Below are 23,483 nucleotides of genomic sequence, written 5' to 3'. Positions count from 1 at the left end.
GATACAAGGAAAGAACGATTTTATTAAAGTATCTAAAAAGTTAAATATAAATTTGAAAATATTTTGTTTGCACCATCAAAATAATTATGTAGAACGCTAAAACGGGTTTCTAGAATGTCAAAACTTTTTAACATTATCATTAATGCTTAAGTATTTTACATGATATTATTTTGATGACTCAATAAAATTATGTTCAGATCTATATCTAGCTAAATTTTTAAATACTTTAGCAAAATTGTATATCTATATATAAGACTGATATTTGTAGTGTTACCTATGTGTTTAATTTAGGAGAAATTTTGATTTTTTAAAATCATGACGTCTATAGTCCTTCGCATACCAACTTTTCAATTCCAAATAAAATTCCATCTAAATGAACTCGCCCCGGCAATTTGAGTTGAGATAAAGCTCGAGATTATTAGAACATTGCTTGATGGTCACTCGACTCACCTCGTAAACACATCCGGATAATGCGTCCTGGAGAAGGCCTTTTCAAGCTCTTCCAACTGAAAGCTAGTAAAGGTCGTTCTGTAACGACGTTGCTTTCTCTTGGGCGCAAAGTCGTCGGCCTCCGCTTCGCTTTCGGGGCTGGTCGGCGCCGCTCTCGGGTGGGTGCCCTCTTCCTCGGGCCTTACCTCCTCGGTAGAGATACCCATTTGAGTGGACTGAGATGTTGTCGTCGTCGTCGTTGACGCCGGCGCCGATTGCTGGTGAGACTGCGGGTGAGACTGCTGGCTCACCTGCTGGCTCACCTGAGTCACCTGGCTCGAGTTGCTCGTGCTGCTCGCAGGACTCGTCTGCGGGACGGCCTGCTCGCTGCCTCCTCGCGACGAATGATCTGCATAGACAAATAATTACGTTACTCTCGAACAATAACATAGGTATAATTTTGTCATTTATACTAACACAAATATAATACATATAATTATGGACACCACAATTCGGGTATTGTATAAACTGCTCGAATCACGAAGTCCGGCATAAAAATTTTGGTAAATTTTGGTAAATTTACTTCATGAATAAAATTTCAGGCTATTATTTATAAGATTTATCAAATGGTAATATAACTCAGATTATAATTTTTTATAAATCATATTAGGATTTCAATCTCTTTAGTCTATAATTTTTACACCCACCCTGACAATCATCGCGATTCGTCTGTTTTATAAAAAAAAAAAAACGCAGTAGACTATTTATGTGTGCAAAATAGGTAATTTTAAATGCTTTCGGATGATTGCAGAAATAAAAATAAAAACAATACCATTAAATAATAATAAGATTGGAAATAAGATTTTCAATCATTAAAGTTCTGTAAAATTATAATTATCGTACATATGAAGAATTTTACAGATTTTGTTGAAATTACATCTGTTAATTCATACATTTACACATGTTTTAAATCTTTGACTTTGTATACATATAATTATAAATGTTATAATACTCCAATATCACAACAATTGTTTAAAATATAGTCTAAAATCTAGTTTTTCATTATCTAATTAACTTGTGGTGTAAACGTAATTTCACTTGATAATGTAAAAATTTAGCTTTTCTAGCTATGATTAATCACTTTACCATTACAAAATCACTAAACTAGTAATCATAGCTAGAAAAACTAAACTACTAAACTAGTTTAGTGATTTTATAATGGTAACTTTGAGTTATTCATTACAAAAGAGAATATCAGTTTAATGATTAAATATAGATAGAAAAATATAATTTTTACATTATCAGATTAAACTTAATCACAACTTAACCAGATAATGAAAAACCAGGCCTAAGAGTCTGTAAGGTAAAAATTTATAGAAAACCGGGATATATGTGTACATCATTGATAAATCGATTGATACCTTAGGATGAGTAGGATAAAGCTATAATGCTCTCGTTAAGGCCATCTGCTCGCGACTGAAATGCGAACGTAGTGTGAAACGATTCATCAGTTGTCACGTGAAGCGGCGACCACAACGTATTATCAGCAACGATCAGATTCCACGAATGGCCAGGGAAATCGTTGCGGTCTAGTTTCCGCTACGAATGGATTTAAACGACGACCTACTCGATGCGCCGGCCATAAACTATAAACTATCTCGGGATTTGGAATTTCCACGCTTCAAATTTCCGTCTTCGTGGAAAGATTTACCGCTGTATAATTAGGCTAACCTTTAACACGGCTGTTAGTTCGTAAAAAGTTTTACGTCTCTAAATAAAAACCAGCTTTGAATGATTTCGTTCTGGCGTGCCGAGTATCTTCTTCATAATCAATGTAAGAGAGATGTATCACGTGATACAATCGGTTAATTGTGGTCACATCAAGAAAATACATTTTTCACAAGTATTACTCGTATTTTTTAATAATTATAAAAGTATCTGTATATTAATTATTTTAATCAGCTATTTCAATTCGCAAATCGTATTGCAATTAAATTTAATCTGATAAAAATTTTTTTGCGTAATGAAAACTTTTTAATGAGGTTAAAAAAGGTATATCGTGTACATTAAAAAATATTAATACATTTATAAATAAAAGTACTTCTTGCGTAACAAGATTTTTTTCAACAATGAGAATAGAATATTTTAATGCAAAGAGTAAAAATGATCTAACTGTACAAAAAATAGATTGCATTACATTGGAATAATTTAAATAGTACATCCGAAATAAATCTGCGTGTAAACCATATTTGTCTCGAGAATGTCTTTGTGAATGCTAAAAAAATCATGTGATGTAAATTATGTGCATGTTACCCTTTAAAAAAAAAATGAAAGAAATACGTATTGCGTAGATTATAAATTGAACAAAACGATACGCTTCTCTCGAGTCCTTGTTCATTTTCAAACACAACTCTTTTAATCGCATGCCTTCTTCCTGCATCTCACAAACCTGTCGCGGTTAATCGTCGCACGTTGCGACGATTAAGAAAATCATTAGAAAAAGAATAAGTATCTCGCGCAGAGTCGTGAGACGTGATACGCTTTTGCGGTAAAAATTGTTATTCACTCGATATCAATGTCATCCGTCACATTACATGATTGCGTATAGTGTAAACAATTTAAATAAAGTCATTGCATTGAAAAAGGATGCGTAAAAGTTTCTTCTCAAATAGAAATGATACAACTCTATTATTAATAAAAAGAATTTATAGCTATACCTAATGATTTTAAATAATCTTACATGTATTAAATAATCTTACACGTATCGAAATTGAAATTTTTTATCAGCGATAAATCAGGTTCTCCCTTATTTTATAAAAGCTGAGTTAATTAATTTTCTGTAGTAACGATACACATGTCTACTTAATATAATATTAAAACTAATGAATATCAATTTTAAATAAGGCGATATGACGAGATAGAAAATACAAGGATGTACGTATGATTTATTATCACATATGTGTATCAAAAAGAGGCGAGTTAAAATAAATAAATTTTAGATGTAAATGTTGACATACGCGCGCGTGCGGCAGAGGTATCACTCCTTTCACCGCGACTTCACCTCGTAGGAATTAATGATTTCTACGAGCCCGCACCTTGGCATGATCGCAATCTCGCCATCGTGTAACGGCGTTCGATATTGCTTGTAAACTTGTAACGGAATCGTTGGCAATAAATATCCGTCAACCAGTGGTTTTGAAGCCGGATTACAAAGTAACTATTGGCTAACACATGAATGAAAATATTAATAATTGCTAGGATAAAAGATTAAATATACAGTCATTAAACAATTAATATTAATTTAAATTAAATTATTGAACATTTTTAAGAGAATATTTTTATAGTGTATTCTCTTGTGATTAAACAGAGAATTATTACGAAACGCGTAAATACAAATATATATTGACAGTTAAAATATACTTTTTTAAACCATAAAATTAAATAGTATCAAAATGTCTTTTTATATAAGATATTTAAATTGTATTTATTTATTCTTGAATTACTGCTTTCTTTTCTATTTGTCTAGATAGTTACATAGCTCATTTTAAATCTTGCAAGAAATTTAATTTGCAACGACTGCGAGTATCCCCGTCACGTTTCGCGCATATCGGTGAAACATAGCTCTTACGTACTTCGATATACGCTCATATGTGAAGTCTTTAGAGAAAACGGCAGCCGATCGAGTAAATTTCTAGAAGCGGGCAGTTCGATAGAAAGCGAGGGTCGAAAAGACGGGCGCGGGATGGCGGAGGGAAGGATCGAAGTGGTTTACGCGGTTCTTAAGCGGCAGTTTTTAATCGAGTCAATTTATCGGAAATGAGCTTATAATGCAGGTAGCCTCGACGTAATGCCGATAATATACAACGGGCCTAAACCTCGCCGGATTTTCCTTTTTGTTCACGTATACTCACGATGTGTGCAACTACGAGTTCATCGACGCGCAAAGAGAGAAGGCAGAGAAAGAGGGAAAGAAGGAAAGAAAAAGAGACATGGAGTTAGAAAAAAAAGAGAAAGAGCGAGCGAGAGAGAGAGAGAGAGAGGGACGTGTAGGTAGCCTTTTACATTATAATAGCATTAATAGAGCCTGAGGCCGCACTTAGCGTTCACTCGCCGGCCAATTCGCCTCGTCGTTATTAACTGAAAATTACCGAAACCGAAATCTAATTCACGTAAATACTATAATTTCACCGCGTGCCGAGGAATCGGGAGTCGCTCTCTAAGCGCTCGCTCTCTCGTATTCTTTCCTTATATGATAAGGCACATTAAATTCTTTAGCTTGATCGAACGGGTAAATACACCCGCGAGATCACGCATCTGTGTATCGATCGTGCTGATTTTTTATCTTTAGCACCATTTACTCTCCACCGATTGATGAGAGCCAATTCATTTTGCGCGCAAAAATAATGAAATTAACGTAAGGAACGCACAGATGTGTATAATAGTTAATTGCAGCTTTTAACGAGTTTTTTCTACAGGATAGATCAATTATAAATTTACAAAAAATATTCTATAACATAATTGCATTACAGAAATCAATGGCATTGTTTCTACTACACACTCACACATAAAAAGAACTATTTTGCTGAAGTATCTACACTCTGAAAAAATATCGATGTGGATTTAACGTCATGGCTATAATTTTCACCATGTATTAATAATAATATTAATACCAGCATGGTGTAGATTTAAAACCCCTATATTTATACCAATCCATCGCAATGTGGATTTAAAATGCATGGTATTAAATCTTCATATTGATGTTAATATTAACACTGTGAGAATTATATAGATATAACTTGGTGTTAAATCAACATTGACATTTTTTAGAGTGTAAAAATTTAATTAGAGAGAGAGAGAGAGAGAGAGAGAGAGAGAGAGTCTAAAAATCATTTTATTAGACAATCAAAATAATTATATAGGACGTACAGCTAGAAGTTACTAGAAAACCAAAACTTTTTGCAGTATTGCTCATAATACTTGTTCTTCATAATTATTTTAAGTTTAACAAAATAATTTCCAAATCAGTATCTACAGCTAAATCTTTAGATACTTCAACAAAATTATTTTTTTCTGTGTATATATACTCTTTATAGAAATTTTTTTTATTTCATATACATGTAAGATAATTGCAAGGAAATAATGTTATCACTTTAATGTCAATTACATAGCAGAGTAATTTTGATTGACAATATAATAGCTTTAAATGACAATATGCAAATGAAAATGTCGAGAACACGCAAATCTTTAATTAGCACAAATTTATAAATGTCATACAGCAAATTGTTTTCAGCAAAATTATACAAATCATCGACTGTATACCAACGAGCACTACGTATGCTTATCTTGAAGTTATTCTCGGCGCGGATTAATGAACGATAGCTGGTTTATGTGTCGCAAGTGTACGTCGTAATAAACATCGGCGAGAACGTGTTTTAACGCGATTCCATCGCGAAACGAGTGGTAACTTGCATCGCATCGACGTTACTTAATTTACCGCGAGTATTCGATCTCGCGAACGCCCATTTATTTCTCTCCATCGGCTGTTCCGCGCGCCTTGACAATATCATGAATGTTCAATTAGATACGTCACGCTCGATTAGAAATGATAGAGCGAATTGCAGGGTTCTAACTAGTGATTAATCTCGCATGGAACGCAAAGAGATATTATGTTGCTAATAGGACCAATAAAATCGTGTACTTATATTAGTTTTCATTATGTTTTTTTTTTTTTAAATAAGTACAAGACATTTTTCAATCCTTTATTATTTTTCACGTACGGTTGAAAATACGCTTTGTCGGAAAATTAAGCTCCAAAGTAATGCAAGGAGGTAAATAACAAAAACTTATTTTATACTTAACATCAATCTTGACTTTGGCTCAACCAAAAAGTTTTAATCCGTAAGTTAGTTACGAAAAAATCTAAGTAAATTTGCTTTGCTCCTTAGCTGTGCGTCAACGATGTGGTGTGAATGTGCAGAATCTTGGAGAGTGCGAATGCATTCACTGTCGTTCCCCTCGCTAAAGCAGCTTGAAAAACTGCATCGTTTCTGCTACATTTGCGGCGCCGTTAGCGTCTGCTTGCACACGTACGTACGTACGTTGCGTGTACGCGATTTACGGCCGTGCAAATTAGCGCGTCGCAATCAACCAATTAGCTAAGTCATTGTGGCCGCGTACGCGAACGCGACGTACGCAGTATGCATGGCGGGCGACAAACGGTGACTGTTAATTACCCGCTAATCCGTACTGCAAGTGCCAATTAAAGTTTCTTCCATGATTTTTCCATCCATGAGATTTCCTGCGTTTCATCGCGCGAATTATATAAAATTACCGCTTCTGTTTATTCGTCCTATTATGTCTAATCATTATGTTTGTTTTGTAACTGCGATTGCTTATTATTAGTTTGAAACTCGTATTTCTTTTAATTAATTCGAAGCGAGTAAAATGTTACAGAGTGGACTTAGATTCATAGCGCAAAAAGGAAATGCAGGGGAAAAAAAGAGTTCCTACTTTTAACTCGCGGTGATCTAGTTCAAATCAAATCTATTTAGTTCACCGATATATAAAACAGGTTCTTACGTAGATATCGAAATATATTACGATTTATAGATTATACTATACATATTATATGCGAGAGATACTCGATACTAATCGGCGATATTCTGTATCAGATACCAAAACTCGAAAACACGTAAAGTATCGTTTACACAAGACTTGATTTTGCAATATTAATTTCATGCTAATATAGAAAATACACTATATTTTTTTGTAAAATATTTCAGTAGTTTTTATTTTTAGATTTTTTATATTTTTGTATTGCACATAAATTAAAAAAATTATATTTACAACAATGTAAGTCGAGACGTGGTTAATATTAAAAACAATACAAAATCAAAGGCATTGAACCACTACGCCAGTTATCGTCAGCGAAAAAGATGTATTTTATAAAATTTATTACAATTATATTTACATATAATTATGCAAATATAAAATTTAAATAATTTCAATTATACATATTTAAATAATTTAATATTTAAGACTAAATTAATTACAATATTAAACTATGATTAGAATTAGTTGAGGTTCCTGGTGCAACACAAGAGATTCTGTGAAAGAATTTTTACGCGTCTACTGCGGCGATACTAATTCTTGGTATAAACGTACGTGTGGAAAATGCAATTACACAATATTATCACAATATGAGAGCGCTAGAATTCATGTGAACGACACTTGATAATACGGTCTTCTCGCGAGCGTCCTTTTACGTCGGTTCAGACACCTCGGCCAGCGACATTCGGGAGAGATGTTTCCACATCGAATCATACTTGCAAATTTGCGCTAATAGACGCATCAATACATCCTGTGACACGAACCGGCGTCGCTTGGCCGTGTTCGATCCCTCGAGCGCGATAATAAGCAGCAATTACGAATTATCGGCGAGTCTTTTGGTCTGTTCGCTCCTACCGCGATAACGGCGTAGATAACGCCGGATATATGTACCTTCCGGATACGGGCAATGCGCATCCGATGCGCCACGAATTCGCTTGTAACCCCTGCTCTCGTAATGCCTCGAAGAGCGCGGTAAGATTGTGAGATATCGAACGGGAACAGCTGACTACGTCCCGGACGTGTGAGAGCAACCTCTGACCCTTTACGTTATTCATTCTGCCGCCTTGACTTTTTTTTTTATCGCTCTCGGGACAATTAACCTTAATTCAGCTGCTATCAAAGAAGGAAAATCGGATTTTGCGTCCATCCATCAATGTTAAATATAAAAACGCAAAAATAAAAATATTTTTGAAGGTAGGACAATATAATGTTTAATTGATTCGGTAAAATTTTTTTACTGCAGTCTATATAACATTTTTTGTTCACAAATTACTAGAAATTACAATTATTTTACAAATTACTAGTACTTTATATTATGAAACAAATGACTAATAATTATATTATAAAGTAAATTAATTTCAAGAAAACGCATTTGTATGATTATACAAAAATATTATACCTATTTATGATTATTATTTCAATTATAAGAAACTTATTATTTCAAATGAGTATATTGCACGAGTTAATTAAGTTTGCATAAACTCTATTTTTTGCACAGAACACATTTGTGCAGCAGCTATTTCTTATTCTCGCTAATTTAAAACTCGTGTTTCATCTCATTACGCAATACCTTTGTAATTAATCTGTGATGAAGTATACGAACGTTGTAAAGTGATTTCTCGGTAGGCCGATTACGATGGTCTACTGATTCGTGTAATTCTACGTGATTCAATCAATAGATCAATTTCGATATCTCGCGGTCCATTATGAAAGAAAAAGAGATTGACTCAGACCCAGGTGATTTACGTAAGTGCGTAATACCAATATAGTCGATAATAATCATTCGCAAAACAGATAAGTAAATTTTCCGCTTGAGCACATAGTTATATTTTTTTGCAACCGATCGTTGAAAGTATAATATATGCTAATTCAACGGTGAAAAAAAATGTGACAAATACTTTTGCAGTATATACACATAGTTTCTTAGCAGTAAACGCGGTGTACTTTTGATAAATCGAGGTGATTCAAATCAGTTAGAGCTCGACGAGTTTGAAGGCCACTATAAATTTTCGTGCTGGTGTCATAATAACGAAATATGATTATTTTACGATCTTATTATTTTTCTATCGCACTTGGCTTTCGTATCGCGTAATCCTTTTTTTTTCGCGTGTTTACGATTTCGATTGACGTCTCATGATTTAGCATGAATCCGTTTCGCCTGGCAACGATCCGTAAAAACGATTCCCGCCGTTCCACTATACACGCGCGATTGACTCTCTCGATCGTGGCTCGCAAACCGCGCGAAGTATCGCGCCACGATCGCGATTGCGTATTTATGACGGCGAAACGTCCCGCGACCCCGTCGGGCGCTCACGTATCCGCCGATTATTACGTTGTAAAGATTATCGTGTAAACTGGGACGCGTGCTCGTTAGTACGCGTGTACACACATAGCCACACACGCACGCAACTACCAGTGAACGCCGATGAAACATTATCTCCCGGCGGAGTCGGAGAAAGGCGAGGATTAAACGTCATAGGCGTCGACAAGGTTTTTCTTCAAGACCCATTAATTTTCCATCAGTTATGTTTAAATAAAAATACGATTATAAAGAGACCGTGCGAAGGATCCATCTTGGTAGGGGAGACCGGGGCCGATTGTCACAGTTTTGGATCATTGATTTTTAGAAAAAAGTGGATGCCTGATTTTGAAATATTATATACGTTACAATATACCTACATCCTTTAGATATTAAAAAAAATATTACTCGTCAATTCATCATATCATAAAAATAAGTTATTTAATTTTAAATGAAGCTGCGAAAATATGACAATTAACCCCGTGTTCTGGGTTGATTGTCACACGTTTTAGGATTGGCAGTAGCATATTTGTTATGAACAACACATATAAAAAACACAATTTTTATTTTAATATCAGTTCTATATTTTGAGAAATAATAGTAATTATAGTATTAATACAAATAAAATAGTTATTTTAATCATAAAATACGTAATTTGTTTTTGTACCATAGTTTCTATATGAAAAATGAAAAAACATATATCTATATGAAATATAATATATTTGTGAGTATATTCTCTCTCTGAAAATGTGTCCCCTCTAAAGATATTAAAATTAATTGTCACCTAACCTCGTTTCATTTTGGTTAATCTACCCCACATAGCTAATTTTTAATAAAAGAGATTATATTCACAAACTTAGTCAGAATAATGATTACTTAATTGTAGCAAAGATCTTCCAAGATATGTCATTTTCTATGAATACAGGGATATTACGATTAATAATGCCAAAGACTTGTCAGACAACAAAATAGGTGATTATAAAAATTTACTCACCGACTTAATTTTCTCAAAAATCGCTATAAATAATATATACAATGCTTGTGATGTGTGCAAACCATTTTACACAACAAATTAATATTATATCAGCTATCTATAGTCAGAAAAAGAGATTTTTCTGCCGTATCTTGTTTGAGTTATAAGCATTTTGACAATCAACCCCGTACGACAACCAGCCCCGGGGCACTATTCTGTAACTGTTTTACACGCCTACCGACAGTTGTCGGTGTCGTTGCGCAGATATTTTATATGATGAAAAAGCTGCGCAACAACACCGACAACTGTCGGTAGGCGTGTAAAACAGTTACAGAATAGTGCCCGTTACAGAATAGAGGTATCGTTAGTATTGTTTACAAAGTAATTAATATTAATTGCATTTCTTAGAAAAAATCAAACGCTAAGCTCTTTTAAACTTTCCAAGTGGCGCTTAATAAATATTCTATATTTTAATACGCTATTATTGAAGAAATTTCGTGTGTCCAGTCTTAATCCTCCTTAGTTATACTATTAATACAATGTTGAATACAGAGAGGATTACAGACGAATCTTCTTTCACGTAAGAGCTTAAAAAAAAAAAAAAAACAGAACCTCCTTGCGGCGCCCATGAATATCGCGATCATGCTCGAAATGCGATGCCGAATCACGTTCCCTCTTCTCGCGCGCGATTCTCGTTTACAATCTGCAAATTGGTCTATTATCAGCCCGGAGAAAGCATCCATCGACGATTTACGCACACGCGAGTAATTAATGATCGCAGAGATAGCGGCAAGTGTAATTTGCGCGGCATCCGGAGTATCGGCCGATCATCGATCATTCGCGGTGATCACGAATCGACGAGAGACGCGGGGCACGCCACGACGTACCGATTCGCAAATAAAAATTAATTCCGACGTTGCGTGGTAGCAGCTTAAGTCACGGCGCATATATATCGTTTCGTTCTACGTCCGCGCCTCGATAGCGATCGTTAATGATTTCTGCACACATGATCGCCAGGGAATGCCAAGTTGCCCGCCGCCGGCGGTATTTGCACACACTTCGCTGTGCCTTGATACTTTGATGTACGCGCACACGCGGTGTGTCTGTCAATATAGTAGCCGCAACGGTGTACATTATCGATTATCGCGAGAGAGAGAAAGAGATGGAGAAAGCGAGAAGAGATCTTCCTAAAGATAGATATATGCGGCTCGAACTTCTTTAATTGCCACCACGGGATCTTTCGATCATTAACGGATCAGTAAAATGGGAATTCCGCGCACCGATTAATTAAACGCTGATAAATATGTATATTTAATAGGGTGTGTAGGTGCATATTTCTATGAATGTAATAATGTGCCGTTTTCTATGGACGGATGAAGATATATGCTTGGTCGGCTTGAATATCGGCGGAATGTTACGTCACGCTCGTAATGATTTACTGGCTATAATATCGTTATTGATCACTTTCGATTACAGTAATTTCTGCACCTGTATCAAACCCCACAATAATAGACTTATAACTAATTGTTGTGAAGCAAAAAGAGAAAATTAGATTTATAAAATTTATATAGCGTTTATCCGGAAAATTTTTCGTTATCAATCATTTGATACAGAATTATCATTTCGGTAGCTTCAATGTTATATTGAGGAAAAAATAACCTAAATAAATAAATATTTATTTGAATACTGCCAACTAAACATTTACTTACAATAAATAAATATTTACTTAATAAAAAGAAGCGATTGTTAAATTAAATTAATGTTTTTTGTACGAAATAAATATATTTTTAATAAACAATAATTAAAGTTGGGCTCTTAAGATAAAAATTAAACAATAAATGAAAAAACGGGTAATTAAGAGGCTAAATTCGCAATAATTGGAGCGATTATATCAACATATATTTCTCAGTACTACATATACGAGTATATAACAAATACCGTGCGGTAGTACTGAGAAATATATGTTGATATAATCGCTTCAATTACTGCGAATTTAGACTGTTAATTGCCCGTTTTTCCATTTATTGTTAAATATATTTTTATATTTAATAAATATTTAGTTGGTACTATTCAAATAAATATTTATTAATATACTTTATGAATATGATGAATTGTAATATTTTCATTTTTTAATAAGTCTAAAAATTATTTTCACATACCTATTTATCTAAATTATCGGAGTCCGAACTTACCGAGATACTCTTCTCGATTCATCTCTTCGACAGCTTTTGTTCGCAACAATTTCTTTCTTTTTCGACGGACCGATCTGTCGATCGATGCGAGCGCGTTTGTGTTAATCAATAATAGTTGTCTAAGGCAGATGTGCCGTCCGTCGATCGTCTATATACTCGTATAGCGATTATTCGTGAACGATCATTAGACGCTCCGGATGAAAAAAAGAACAGATATGGCAAAATAGTCGGCACACGTGTGATAAATCACGCGCCTCCCGTTGCGGAGTTTTGCGATGTGCAAAATGTAATTGGCCGCGCTCCAATCTGCATCTAAATTCATAGCTGCGCATCGAAGGTTTTTACCCTCGCACAAATCACGCCATTTGTTTTTGCCTTGGTCAGAACTCGGAACGCACATTGATCCGTAATTAGAGGTCGCGTTTTTACTCGCGCGAAATGGGTGGAGCTGCTGCAAATTACACAAATCTGGTGTTTCTAGTAAGCGAGCGGCTTAGTTTGTAATACTGATATAACAACGTTTACGTAACACCGTAGAAATCTGAGGAGAATGTACGGAGCATGCACAAAGATACATCTTGCACATATTTTGGAAACAAGAGAATGGAGAGAGATCGGTTATAAAAGGATTATTTTATTTTACTAATTAAGCTGAGAATTTTATTTAAGCCGAATTTACTTTAATCGAGCTGAATTTTTTTAATACATGACAAAATCTCTCTCTTTCTCTCACTCATCGAGTAATTAAAAGTTGTATTAAATGTTCAGGGCGTTGTATCTCCCCGATCGTCGCAGGTAGATTCCCTATTGGGACCCCCTGCTAGAAGTGAACGGTGAAATTTCGCGGCGCTCAACGGATTAACAAATTTGGTTGTAAACGCGTTTCTTGTAAGAGACAACGCCGCGGCGTGTGTCGTCGTCGCCTTTATTCTGGACCATAAATCTCGCACGTTGCTTGGCCCAGCGGCATGAATGCTCGACGCATCGTTGTCGCGGTGCATTAGTCTTGTCCTTGCGGCAATTCTGAGAACACAGCGACGAACAACGACAGCGTTTCCTTCTTTCCTTTCCTTTTTTTTTTTCGTCCTCTTTTACCTGCGAAAAAGTGTGTACCGGCTGCCAGTCGGCAAGTCTTAAATACAATCACAATTATCCACGGCAGTTAATTACCGGTGGTGTCACTATCAATTACTAAATCACGTCCCTCGTCTTTGTGCCGGATAAGGTACGCACACGACGCACTCTTTATCCAGCGATAAAAATTGCGCGTCCAGCTGAATAATCAGCGGCGACGCCGGCAATTAATTTCGTCTCGCAACGTTATTATATAAATCGCGAATGACAACGTTAATAATCGTGCATTACTCGCTCAAATAATTACACGGCGTGTCGCATGGAAGGTATCATAAATTTTTTCCAGCTCGATTTGTATACTTGGTATATATCGAAAAATGAAGATCTTGAGGAAATATGTCGTACAATTTTTTTAAAATTTAATACAATATATTTAAAACGAAATATTTAAGACGAAGTATTTAAGATACTAAAAAGAGATATTTATTTGACAGGATATTTTTGCATATGTTTGATAGCATTTTAACGAACACATTACATTATTTTTTATTATGATATATTTTTTGTCAGTGGCATAAATTTAGGATTTATAAAGATTGAAAAGGAAAGTCAAATATTAATCAAATTTAACTTGATGCGATAAAAATTCATGTTCTTAATTAACTCGATATTTCTTGTTTTTTAAGTTTTTGTTCCTCCTTTAAATTTCAGGTACACCGTTATTATTATCATTTTTACCATATATTGTCCAGTTACAGTAATCAATCAAGGCGCAAGAGTGTCGCTGTCCTTTTATCTCATTACAACGATCTAATATACAATTTAAAATATTAATGCGACACGTTCGTGATTACCTTGGACGAGCAAAGTGAGTAGTAGGTTTTTTACACGTACGCAATTATTTGCTACTTTCTTGCGCACGGCAATCTGCGCTCCGTGATTACGCGGCTACTTTTTGTCCAGTCCAACGATTCAGGAATTTGATTTAGCGTACGTGGCAATTCGTGCGAATCTGGCCGTGCATACGTGCCCTACTCTCTACACTGGTACGACACCATACCGTACAGTGTGTTCGCCATTCCGCGGGTAACGCGTCGCGAATATAACGATGGAGAAACGCGCTCCGGCTTTTCTGATTAATGGCAGGTAATTACGGTTTTTGCTGTCCTTGTAATTGTTAATAATTGAACGTAATCGTTATGCCTTTTTAATCGCATTAGCCGAACACGCGTACGCACACATGTACACGGCATTGCGTAACACGTAAAGAATTGCCGCGTCGCGTCCTCATTCACTGGAGGATGACGACGATGACGACGGCAACGATGACGGGACGGGACGACGACGGAAGTACGTCGTCGACCCCTCGCACTCCTACGTCCGGCTACTTGATGGCCGTTTCTTAAGATGGCAGTGATTAATATAAGAATCATACGGGAAAGAGTTTTTATCGAGTATCGCGGTCCCTTTTAGCATACTGTATATTTTCCGTGAAATGACTTTGAAATAAAATCTCTATCTTAATTTTCTTTATTTAGACGATATTTGAAATTAAAAATATATATAATTAAATATTTATTGTAAATAATTGCGTTAATAAATTCACAGATTTATTACAAAACATATCAAGAAAAGATGCGATTATGAAAAATGAATTATACTTCTATAATCGTAAAATTTGGATAGTCGTCTACATATCGAGTATCGAAGCGACGGAAGCGTTTGGTTCCGTTCATCCTCTCGCGGTTTTTTTTTTTTATTGCTACGAAAAATTAATAATAGCGGCGATGCGTCGGGCGCGAATAAGGGCAGAGCTATTTTGCATAATTGTCGGAGAATATACCGTCGGTGCAATCAAGAAATGAGTCAGCTTTTTGGAAGCGGCTGGGCAAATTTCACCTTGTAAGAGCCCGATGCCGCCCCTTCGCAGGTTGTTCTTAAGCATTAACTCGGGCTCGAGAGTCCCTTCGAAAGGGAAACTCGCGAGCGCAAGATCGTCCAGCGGCAAAAACTTTAATAGGCCTTATTACGCGTCGACCTTGCGCGATTAATTAAATATTCGTTCATTTATGGCGAACGAACCGGACCCGAATAATCATCGATAACGCCGATAGGTAATGAGCATTGAAATCGCCATTACGGTTAACGCAACAGCCAGATAAATGGCGAATGAATTAATAATTCATTTTTCTCTCGGTCACGTGTTATCCTCGCTTAGTCGTTATCTCGATCTCTTAATCGTTGGTGTTGTAATTAAGAACTTAGAAATAATCGTGCCAGGTATTTCGTAACGAATTAAGTCGTCGTTATCAGAAACGCTAATAGCTTCAAATTGCTGACTCTATTATCAGCCTTAATGCGCGATATATATGTGGCGTGCAGGATAAATTTGCATCGCGCGTTTATGTCAAGAACGCAATAATAATATGCTCTTTTTTTCTTATAACGTGTAATAAGCTGTAGAATACTTAGTTTGCAATAACTATACCAATTTAAATGTGCCATTACATTGCAAATATTGTAATTTACATTCATTTCTGATGTTTACGATGTTTCTTTGTTCGCGTTAATAAAGCTTTTTTTCTACCTTTTCGATTAATTTAAAAGTTGCAAGAAATATTTTCTCAATAAACGTAACAGTACAAACTCATTAAGGAAAATTACATTTGCTATTACACTGCATATATTTAAAATGCATTGCTATTACATTGCAAATACTTATATATCAATATTTAATTTTATACAATTTTCAAATTATTATTAAGATATATTAATCTGTTATTTAAATAATTTGAAAGTAGAGGCACAACACAATATGAAAACTACAAAATGTATATTTTCAATAAATGCAACGTTAGATTCAAATTTATGGTAAAATATGCATAAAAATTTCTGATTCTCGAATAAAGCTAATATTCGGTTTTTCTTAATTTTGTTTAAAGCAATTAACTTAATCGTATAGTACAACGGCTATTGAATATTTACGCTTATGACAACTTTATCTTCCAGAATCTGCCAAGTAATCATCCGGGGCCGTACCCTGGGCTGATGTAACTATGCATTAACTCGCAACCTATGTAAACTTGGCACATAAATTCTAAAAGCAAATAAATCCAGCGTTGCGCGAACGCATCCTGGGGAAAAAAAAGTTGCAGGAATAATTAACTATCTGGCCGTTGACCAGATCGAAGCATGGATGCCCATCGCGATGCAGGGCGTTTCATTAGTCGCTACGAAGCGCAACCGTTTGTGAGCGAAACGGAGAGATCAGGTTTTCTACCGGTTTTCCAAATCCACTTACCCATCTATGCCGTCGTCGGCGCGACGGGAGCCTGCGTTTCTTTCTCGCGACGCCCGGAGCCATTTGATTTATGCCCAACGCTTATGCCCCGATTACTCTACCTCCACGTGGCTTTATCTAGTCATCAATCATCGACCAGCGAGAAGTCACTCTCCCGTGCTACAGCGTACCACGTGATCGTGCGACATACGTAAATTGCAATATTCGATATCCCTTAGAAAAGTCGGGGTTACCACAGACCTGGAAAATCGGGAAAACCGGGAAAAGTCAGGGAAAAATGTATCACTCTCCCGTGCTACAGCGTACCACGTGATCGTGCGACATACGTAAATTGCAATATTCGATATTCCTTAGAAAAATCGGGGTTACCACAGACCTGGAAAACCGGGAAAAGTCAGGGAAAAATGTAAAAAAAGTCTGGAATTTCAAAATTTGCCCACAATTTCCTTAAACTGCTCCTATTCCAAATAATTGTTATAATTTTTTAAATATTATATCTGACGTTTATAGTTCAAAACCTGCGCACTTTAAAAGATTTTAACGAAATAATTTAAATTTATATTTTATTCAGTATTTTTATTTAATCCCTCTTTTTCGTCGTAATTGCATTCTTTTTTTCAAAACTAATTTATTTTTTGCTGGCTTGAATTTGCACCCAAAATTTTACTATGCTACTAAACTTTTTTTGCGTTTTTAATAATATAGCTTCCCTACAATCTTTAAGTTAAAATGTTTAAATGTTAAAATTTACATATTTTGTATTAGTCATGAAAAATTTTCCATTTTTATTTAAAAAACCTGGAAAAATCAAGAAATTTTAAAATTCATTTTCTGCGATGACCCTGAAAATGTAATACTGGTCAATTTAATACTAGCCAATTTATTACTAAAAGACAAGAATTAATTACTTATTTGGAGTACTAAAAGTAGTGAACAACAGTGCTTTTTTTCTTAAAATAAGTAATTAATTAATGTTTTTCAGTATTAGTTAGTATTAGATTTCTGTAAAGCACGCGGTACTCGCGCGTTCCGTGAGAAAACGCTTCGCGAAATTGTACCGACGTTTATAGAAAGATCACCTCCCTCGGCGGGCTTCATTTAATCCGCATTGCGGGGGGTTAATCCTGGAGTGATCCCGCGTTTAGAGAACATAGAAAAGACTAATCTATCGCCGCGATTGAGGTTTAGCGCGACTATTAACCCATTATAGTTGAATAAATGGAGCTCTGACAGTAGAATTGAGTAGAATAGAAAATTATTTTCTTCGATTTATGTCATTTTTTCGCCATTGTAGATTAACAGTCTCGGTTTAACAGAAATTTTCAAATTGTACAAAAGATTGAAGTCGCATATTGTATTTAATCGAACATACACAAGTTTTGTATGTTTGATTGAATACACTATGCGACCTGAATATTTTATTTTAAAATATGAATATTTTAAAATACTGAGCAATTAAACAAATTTTTGTTAACCGATCTAAATTATCCCACTTTATCCTATCTTTCTGCAATACCTTGTATATTTTTAAGATAGGAAGAAAATTGTTCCTACGATAATATTTTTATTGACTGATACCCAGTTTTTTACCAATATAATAAGATTAATCTCAGTTTAATTTATTCTTCATCTTTTCCTAATTTTTAGAATTAAAAAAGATAAACAGTAAATTAACCTATCTAAATTACTCCACTTTACCCTATATTAATGTATATAGACTTATATATCTCCTAAGTATACGTGTTTAAACATATAAGTATGTCCTATTACCTTTACATATATAATATTTGTCGATTAGTATTTTCTCACTGCCATTTTTGTAAAATGGTAATGTAGAAAACAACTATACGTTACGAAAGATATGTTATGTACTTTACGCTAATCTTATATTATTAAAAACACGTAAGACTATAAAACAATTAGAAATAGCAAGTTGCGGGAATGAAGAATAAAGATAAATTTTAGGTTATTTTCATATCTATATATAAGAGAGAACGAAAGTCACGCGATTTCGCGCCTTATAGCCGGGAGTTTTCGTGACAAGCTGTCGACGAACGTTGTCGCGCACCCCTGAGCGCCCGTGACGGTGAGAGAAGCTTGTTGGACCTTCTCGCGACCCGGCGCGATGGTACCACTCGACGGGTCCCATTGTTTCACCTTTCCAACGGAATTCTAATTAAGGAGATCTGTCAGATAGCGCCGCGCGAGAGCGTTCTAGCGGCGCGCTAGAGGGTTATTAGACTTTTCCCGGTGCGCGGCGATGTAAACGGCGAGTGTTGGTAGCGATGAGTGGTGGTAGTGGCAGCGCGGTGGACGCCTGCCGAGACCTGCAATTATTATTCAATTTCCGTAACTGCGCTTATCTTATAACCCGATGTCACAACCGTGGCGAGAGAGCGCACTCGCCTGTGTAAGCCGGCAAGCTGGAGAACGAGAGACGCGGAATTGCAGGGGGTCGCAATTAAAGCCCATTAGCGACGGCTGCATATACGCCGTGACTGAGTGTGAGAGATAGAAAGAAGTCGCAATTTTCGAGCCGTGCCACGGCACCCTTGACATTCTTCGCGGCGAGCTTCTGCAGCTGCATCTTTCACCGACCAACCGTGGTGACATGTCGTTACTCTAATGTCATAAGCTTGTAACTGATGGCTTTCAACCTTTTTTACTTTACAATATTCTATGCATTTACAAAATAATTATTATTCTTTGATATACGGTAAGTTAAAAAAAAAGTTTAGTTTTAAAAAATTTTAATATTAAGCAATTTAGCAACAAAGAATAAAATAAATTGTATATTTCTCGAAATTATTTTACCTAAAAAAAATGTGTAATAATTAAAATACATATGTTATCTGACACTGTAGGTGCTTGGAAAAGCGAATACGAACTTCTTCTGACAAGATAGTAATCTCTCAATTGACGACAATTGAAATTACGTATATTAGTATAGTTGCTGAATCTTCATAAAAGAGTAATTTGCACAAGACTCGAGGAAAACATTTATCTCTTACGATTAGATGCGTATCAAGGAAGGAAATTATTAGCTAATGCGACATTGCGAGAGAAGCGTATTCTTAAAATTTTTCACACATGAAAGTGGGATAGTCGAAAGCCTTAATTACGCACATGACGATTAACGTTGTAAAATTAAGGAAATTATTGAGCGTGAATCTTTCTTTTTTGATTATCTGTACTAAATTACTAGGTGTCGAGTTGGTAGAGTCTTGTACGTGATCCTAATTTGAATTCGGGCGGTCGAAGACGGGATCTAGAAGTACCCAGCCAAAATATCGATAACCATCGTCGCCGTGGTCATGGTCGGTTATGGCGACGTGCGTTTGCCTTCAGTTCTTTAATCGTGTTCCGAAAAGCCGCGGAGCGCATCGAACCGACGACCCGTGTGACCCCACGTGCTGGGTAAACTACCGCGGAATAATTAGTTGGGGCAGCCGTGAGTCGGCGTTAAATACATCGCGCAGGATGTCCTTTGTCCCGGCGAGCGAACTGGTGGAATTCAGACGATCTTTACTACCCGGATAGTAATTTTCTATGAGTACCTGTTGTCTATTGGTAGTTTTTCTGCGGTGCACAGTGCGATAAAAAAATTTCTCTCTCGTGCTATTTTTTGTTTCTACATTATGCATGGATAAAAATTACATAATAGATGAAATACGCGAGTTTTAATCGTGATATTTCAGATATTTCGATAAATATTATAAGTACACGTAAAACTCGATTTTATTCTTTTTTATGTATGCGGATTTTTAAAATATTCCAGATAGATTAAGCAGCACAGATGTCCAATTAATTTCACGATAAAATATCCATAAAAGTTATCGTATTTTTACGAAATACCTATTACAAAATGTTTATTACGTAAGGATTTTCTTTATGAGATATTAACGACTGGTAAATTGATCATCAATTACAAACCAGTATAACTAATGCCTCGAAGACTTGTCAACAAAAATAACTCATGTCTCGGACGATCAGACTTGCCAGTGAGCATTCCGATGATTCTTAAGAATTGCCGATTTCGATACGGGTCGCGGTTTCTCGCGCGGGCAACTTCTCTCCCGCTTCCTGGAAGCTGAGAGGATTAACCCGTCACAGATTCGGTGGAGGTCCAGAAAGCAATTTATCTCTCTCTCTGTTCCTCTCTCGTGGCGCATCTTATACCCTTCTCTTTTCCGATCGACCGGGAGAGGAGCAGCTGCGGACTTCCAATGAACCCGGGTGTCGGGTTCTCGGAGTTTCACGGTGGTTTTCGTGGCGCTATCCCTCGGACTATACTATCTCTCGGACCGCGGTAATGTGCTTGCCTTGTCTTCGATTAATCCGAGTCCTCTCGGGGCCGCTGGACCCACGATACGCATGAGTTCTTCGAGTCCGTTCAAGAATGCAACAAGCTCGCCAAAATTTTTCTGTTTTCTTGCACTAAAATCGATGTATAACGAAAACTCAGTATTTTTTTAACATGACGTTTAACGATATAAGCAACACTTTTTTCTTTTAAAAAATTGTTTAAAAAATAATTTATTTCTCATCATTCACAAGGAAAGAAAAGAGAGTTACATATTATCTTAACAAACTCGATTATTTCAAGATAATGTTAATTTTCCCTCATTGATGCTATATAATAATTTAATCGTGATAAATAATAATGCATAGATCTTTTTATAACAAACTTTACATATACGAATTTATTTATCAATGTTAAATGTATTCTACGTTTTAGATAATATTATTTAGTTTTTTTCTACAACATAGATTTATTACTAATGTATGATACAAATTTAATCTATTACTATTAAATATCAAAAGAGAGAGCAATGATAACCCAATCTTTTAAAGTTAAATAACATTTTGTTATTTTTAATTTCCATTTATGTCAAAATGTAAATTGATCTATTTCTATGGTTAGTTTCAAAGTAAACATTCAATGCACTTAGTAAATAATAAATTAAATTCGAGTCAAATTTAATACATTTTCTTGAAACTCTAGTGTTTTAGTCAAATTAATGACATATTAGGTAGCAATAGTAACGATCTAGAGATATGATTAAAAATAATTCAAGTGGGTATAATTTGACATGAATTTAATAGAGTCCTATATCTCTTTGTAAACGTATGCACTCTGCATTAAAAGGAGATCTAAAATGAGCATTTTCTTCCTCGGTCAAATATAGTGCCAATTCCTTCAGAAGTCCCGAGAAAGAAGGATACTCATGCCGAGCGTCCTGCGGTGTCCCTGTCGCGGTCATCTCGTATCTTGCAGGATCATCGGATGTTATCTGCGGGCATAGGAATGCGGCCGCAGGTACGAAAATACAAATAAGAACTCGCAGTGTCGACACTTCAAATTAGGATCGAGAGCCTTTTAGATCTTATCTTGGATTAGTGACCGTCTGCACGGCCACGTGCCGCGACGCGAGCGGAGATACTTTGTAATTCCCGAGGGACCACCGACCATCATCGCGACCCGCTCATTAACCCGCTACGTTAATAGGTTGACTCATTTAATTGGTCGCCGTAGTATTTACGTTGCGGTGTATTAATCGTGTAGTAACGGCGGGTGGTAATCCACAAATAAAGCGACAAGAGCGAAATACGACTGTCGTAACAGCGAAGTTTAGACCGGTTAGATTAATATCATGTGATATCAATCGAGAATTGATAATTACTAATGCCAATTTGCGGGATTTCAACTTGTAATTAATAAATCGATTTTCTCTTTCAAGACTGTCTTACCATTACAAATTAACAAAAAACTAATAAGTCTTTATAGACTCCTTAAATTAAAAGAATTTAGAAAAAACATAAAACATACTTGTTTAGCAATCATTATTTAACCGACTGTCGAAATATTAAGACACATATTGTTCTCGCAGTTATTATTTTAAAATTAAAATTTGACGATAATTTTTAATATATTAATGAGTTACAAAATGTTGCATAAGAGAGATTCATTGTTCAGTGTAGAAGCGTCGACTGTGTGAGGTGATTATTAATTTTCAAATTATATATACGATAATCTAATCATTTATATAATTTTAGCTTGAGTTCTCATTGCCACTCAGCTTTCTAACTTTGTGAGTATGTGACTTACTTCACAACAGTTAACGGTTCAATTTTGAGAGGAAAAATGTTGGAGATATTATTTTGTTATTCAATACTCCAACCGTTGCGTTAAGGGGAAAAATTGCTGATGAAGATTCAAACCATGAGTGGAAACGTTCAAAGTCAAGGTTTATATTTTTAGTATTGAGAAGAATTGCGTTAATTGATAACCAGCGTTAACTCCTATTGCTCGTTTTACTGTATGTTTTATGTTTTTTCTAAATTGTCTTACTGTTCTTATATAATTAGTAATTATATAAATAGTACGAATTTCTAAAAATAAAGCACATACGGTAGTTTCTGAAACATTAGATTATAAAACTGTTTAAGCTCTTGCACTCGAACAAGCCTCGAGTTTAATCTACAATGTGCTTTTTCCTTCCCCTGTTTTTTGCTTTTTGCCGTTGCACTTTTTACTTCTTGCCCCTCTTATCTTGTTTCATCGTTTTCTGTCGCCCGAGATAAAAGTTGACGAACTTTAGAAGT

At 35.6% G+C, this 23,483-nt stretch overlaps 1 protein-coding gene across 1 annotated transcript in view; it reads right to left on the bottom strand.

Annotated features, from left to right (window-relative positions):
- The window catches only part of LOC108770164 (homeobox protein aristaless), a 145,824-nt gene that overhangs the window by 28,891 nt on the left and 93,450 nt on the right, over positions 1–23,483 (bottom strand). Inside the window, exon 2 of the mRNA XM_018521557.1 lies at positions 451–838. Within this exon, the coding sequence (XP_018377059.1) occupies positions 451–838 (388 nt within the window). The remainder of the gene's footprint in view (positions 1–450; positions 839–23,483) is intronic.

This window comes from Trachymyrmex cornetzi, unplaced genomic scaffold (assembly GCF_001594075.2).
Source record: "Trachymyrmex cornetzi isolate Tcor2-1 unplaced genomic scaffold, Tcor1.1 scaffold99, whole genome shotgun sequence".
NCBI classification, from domain to species: Eukaryota; Metazoa; Arthropoda; class Insecta; order Hymenoptera; family Formicidae; genus Trachymyrmex; species Trachymyrmex cornetzi.
This window is presented reverse-complemented; position numbering and strand designations above follow the sequence as displayed.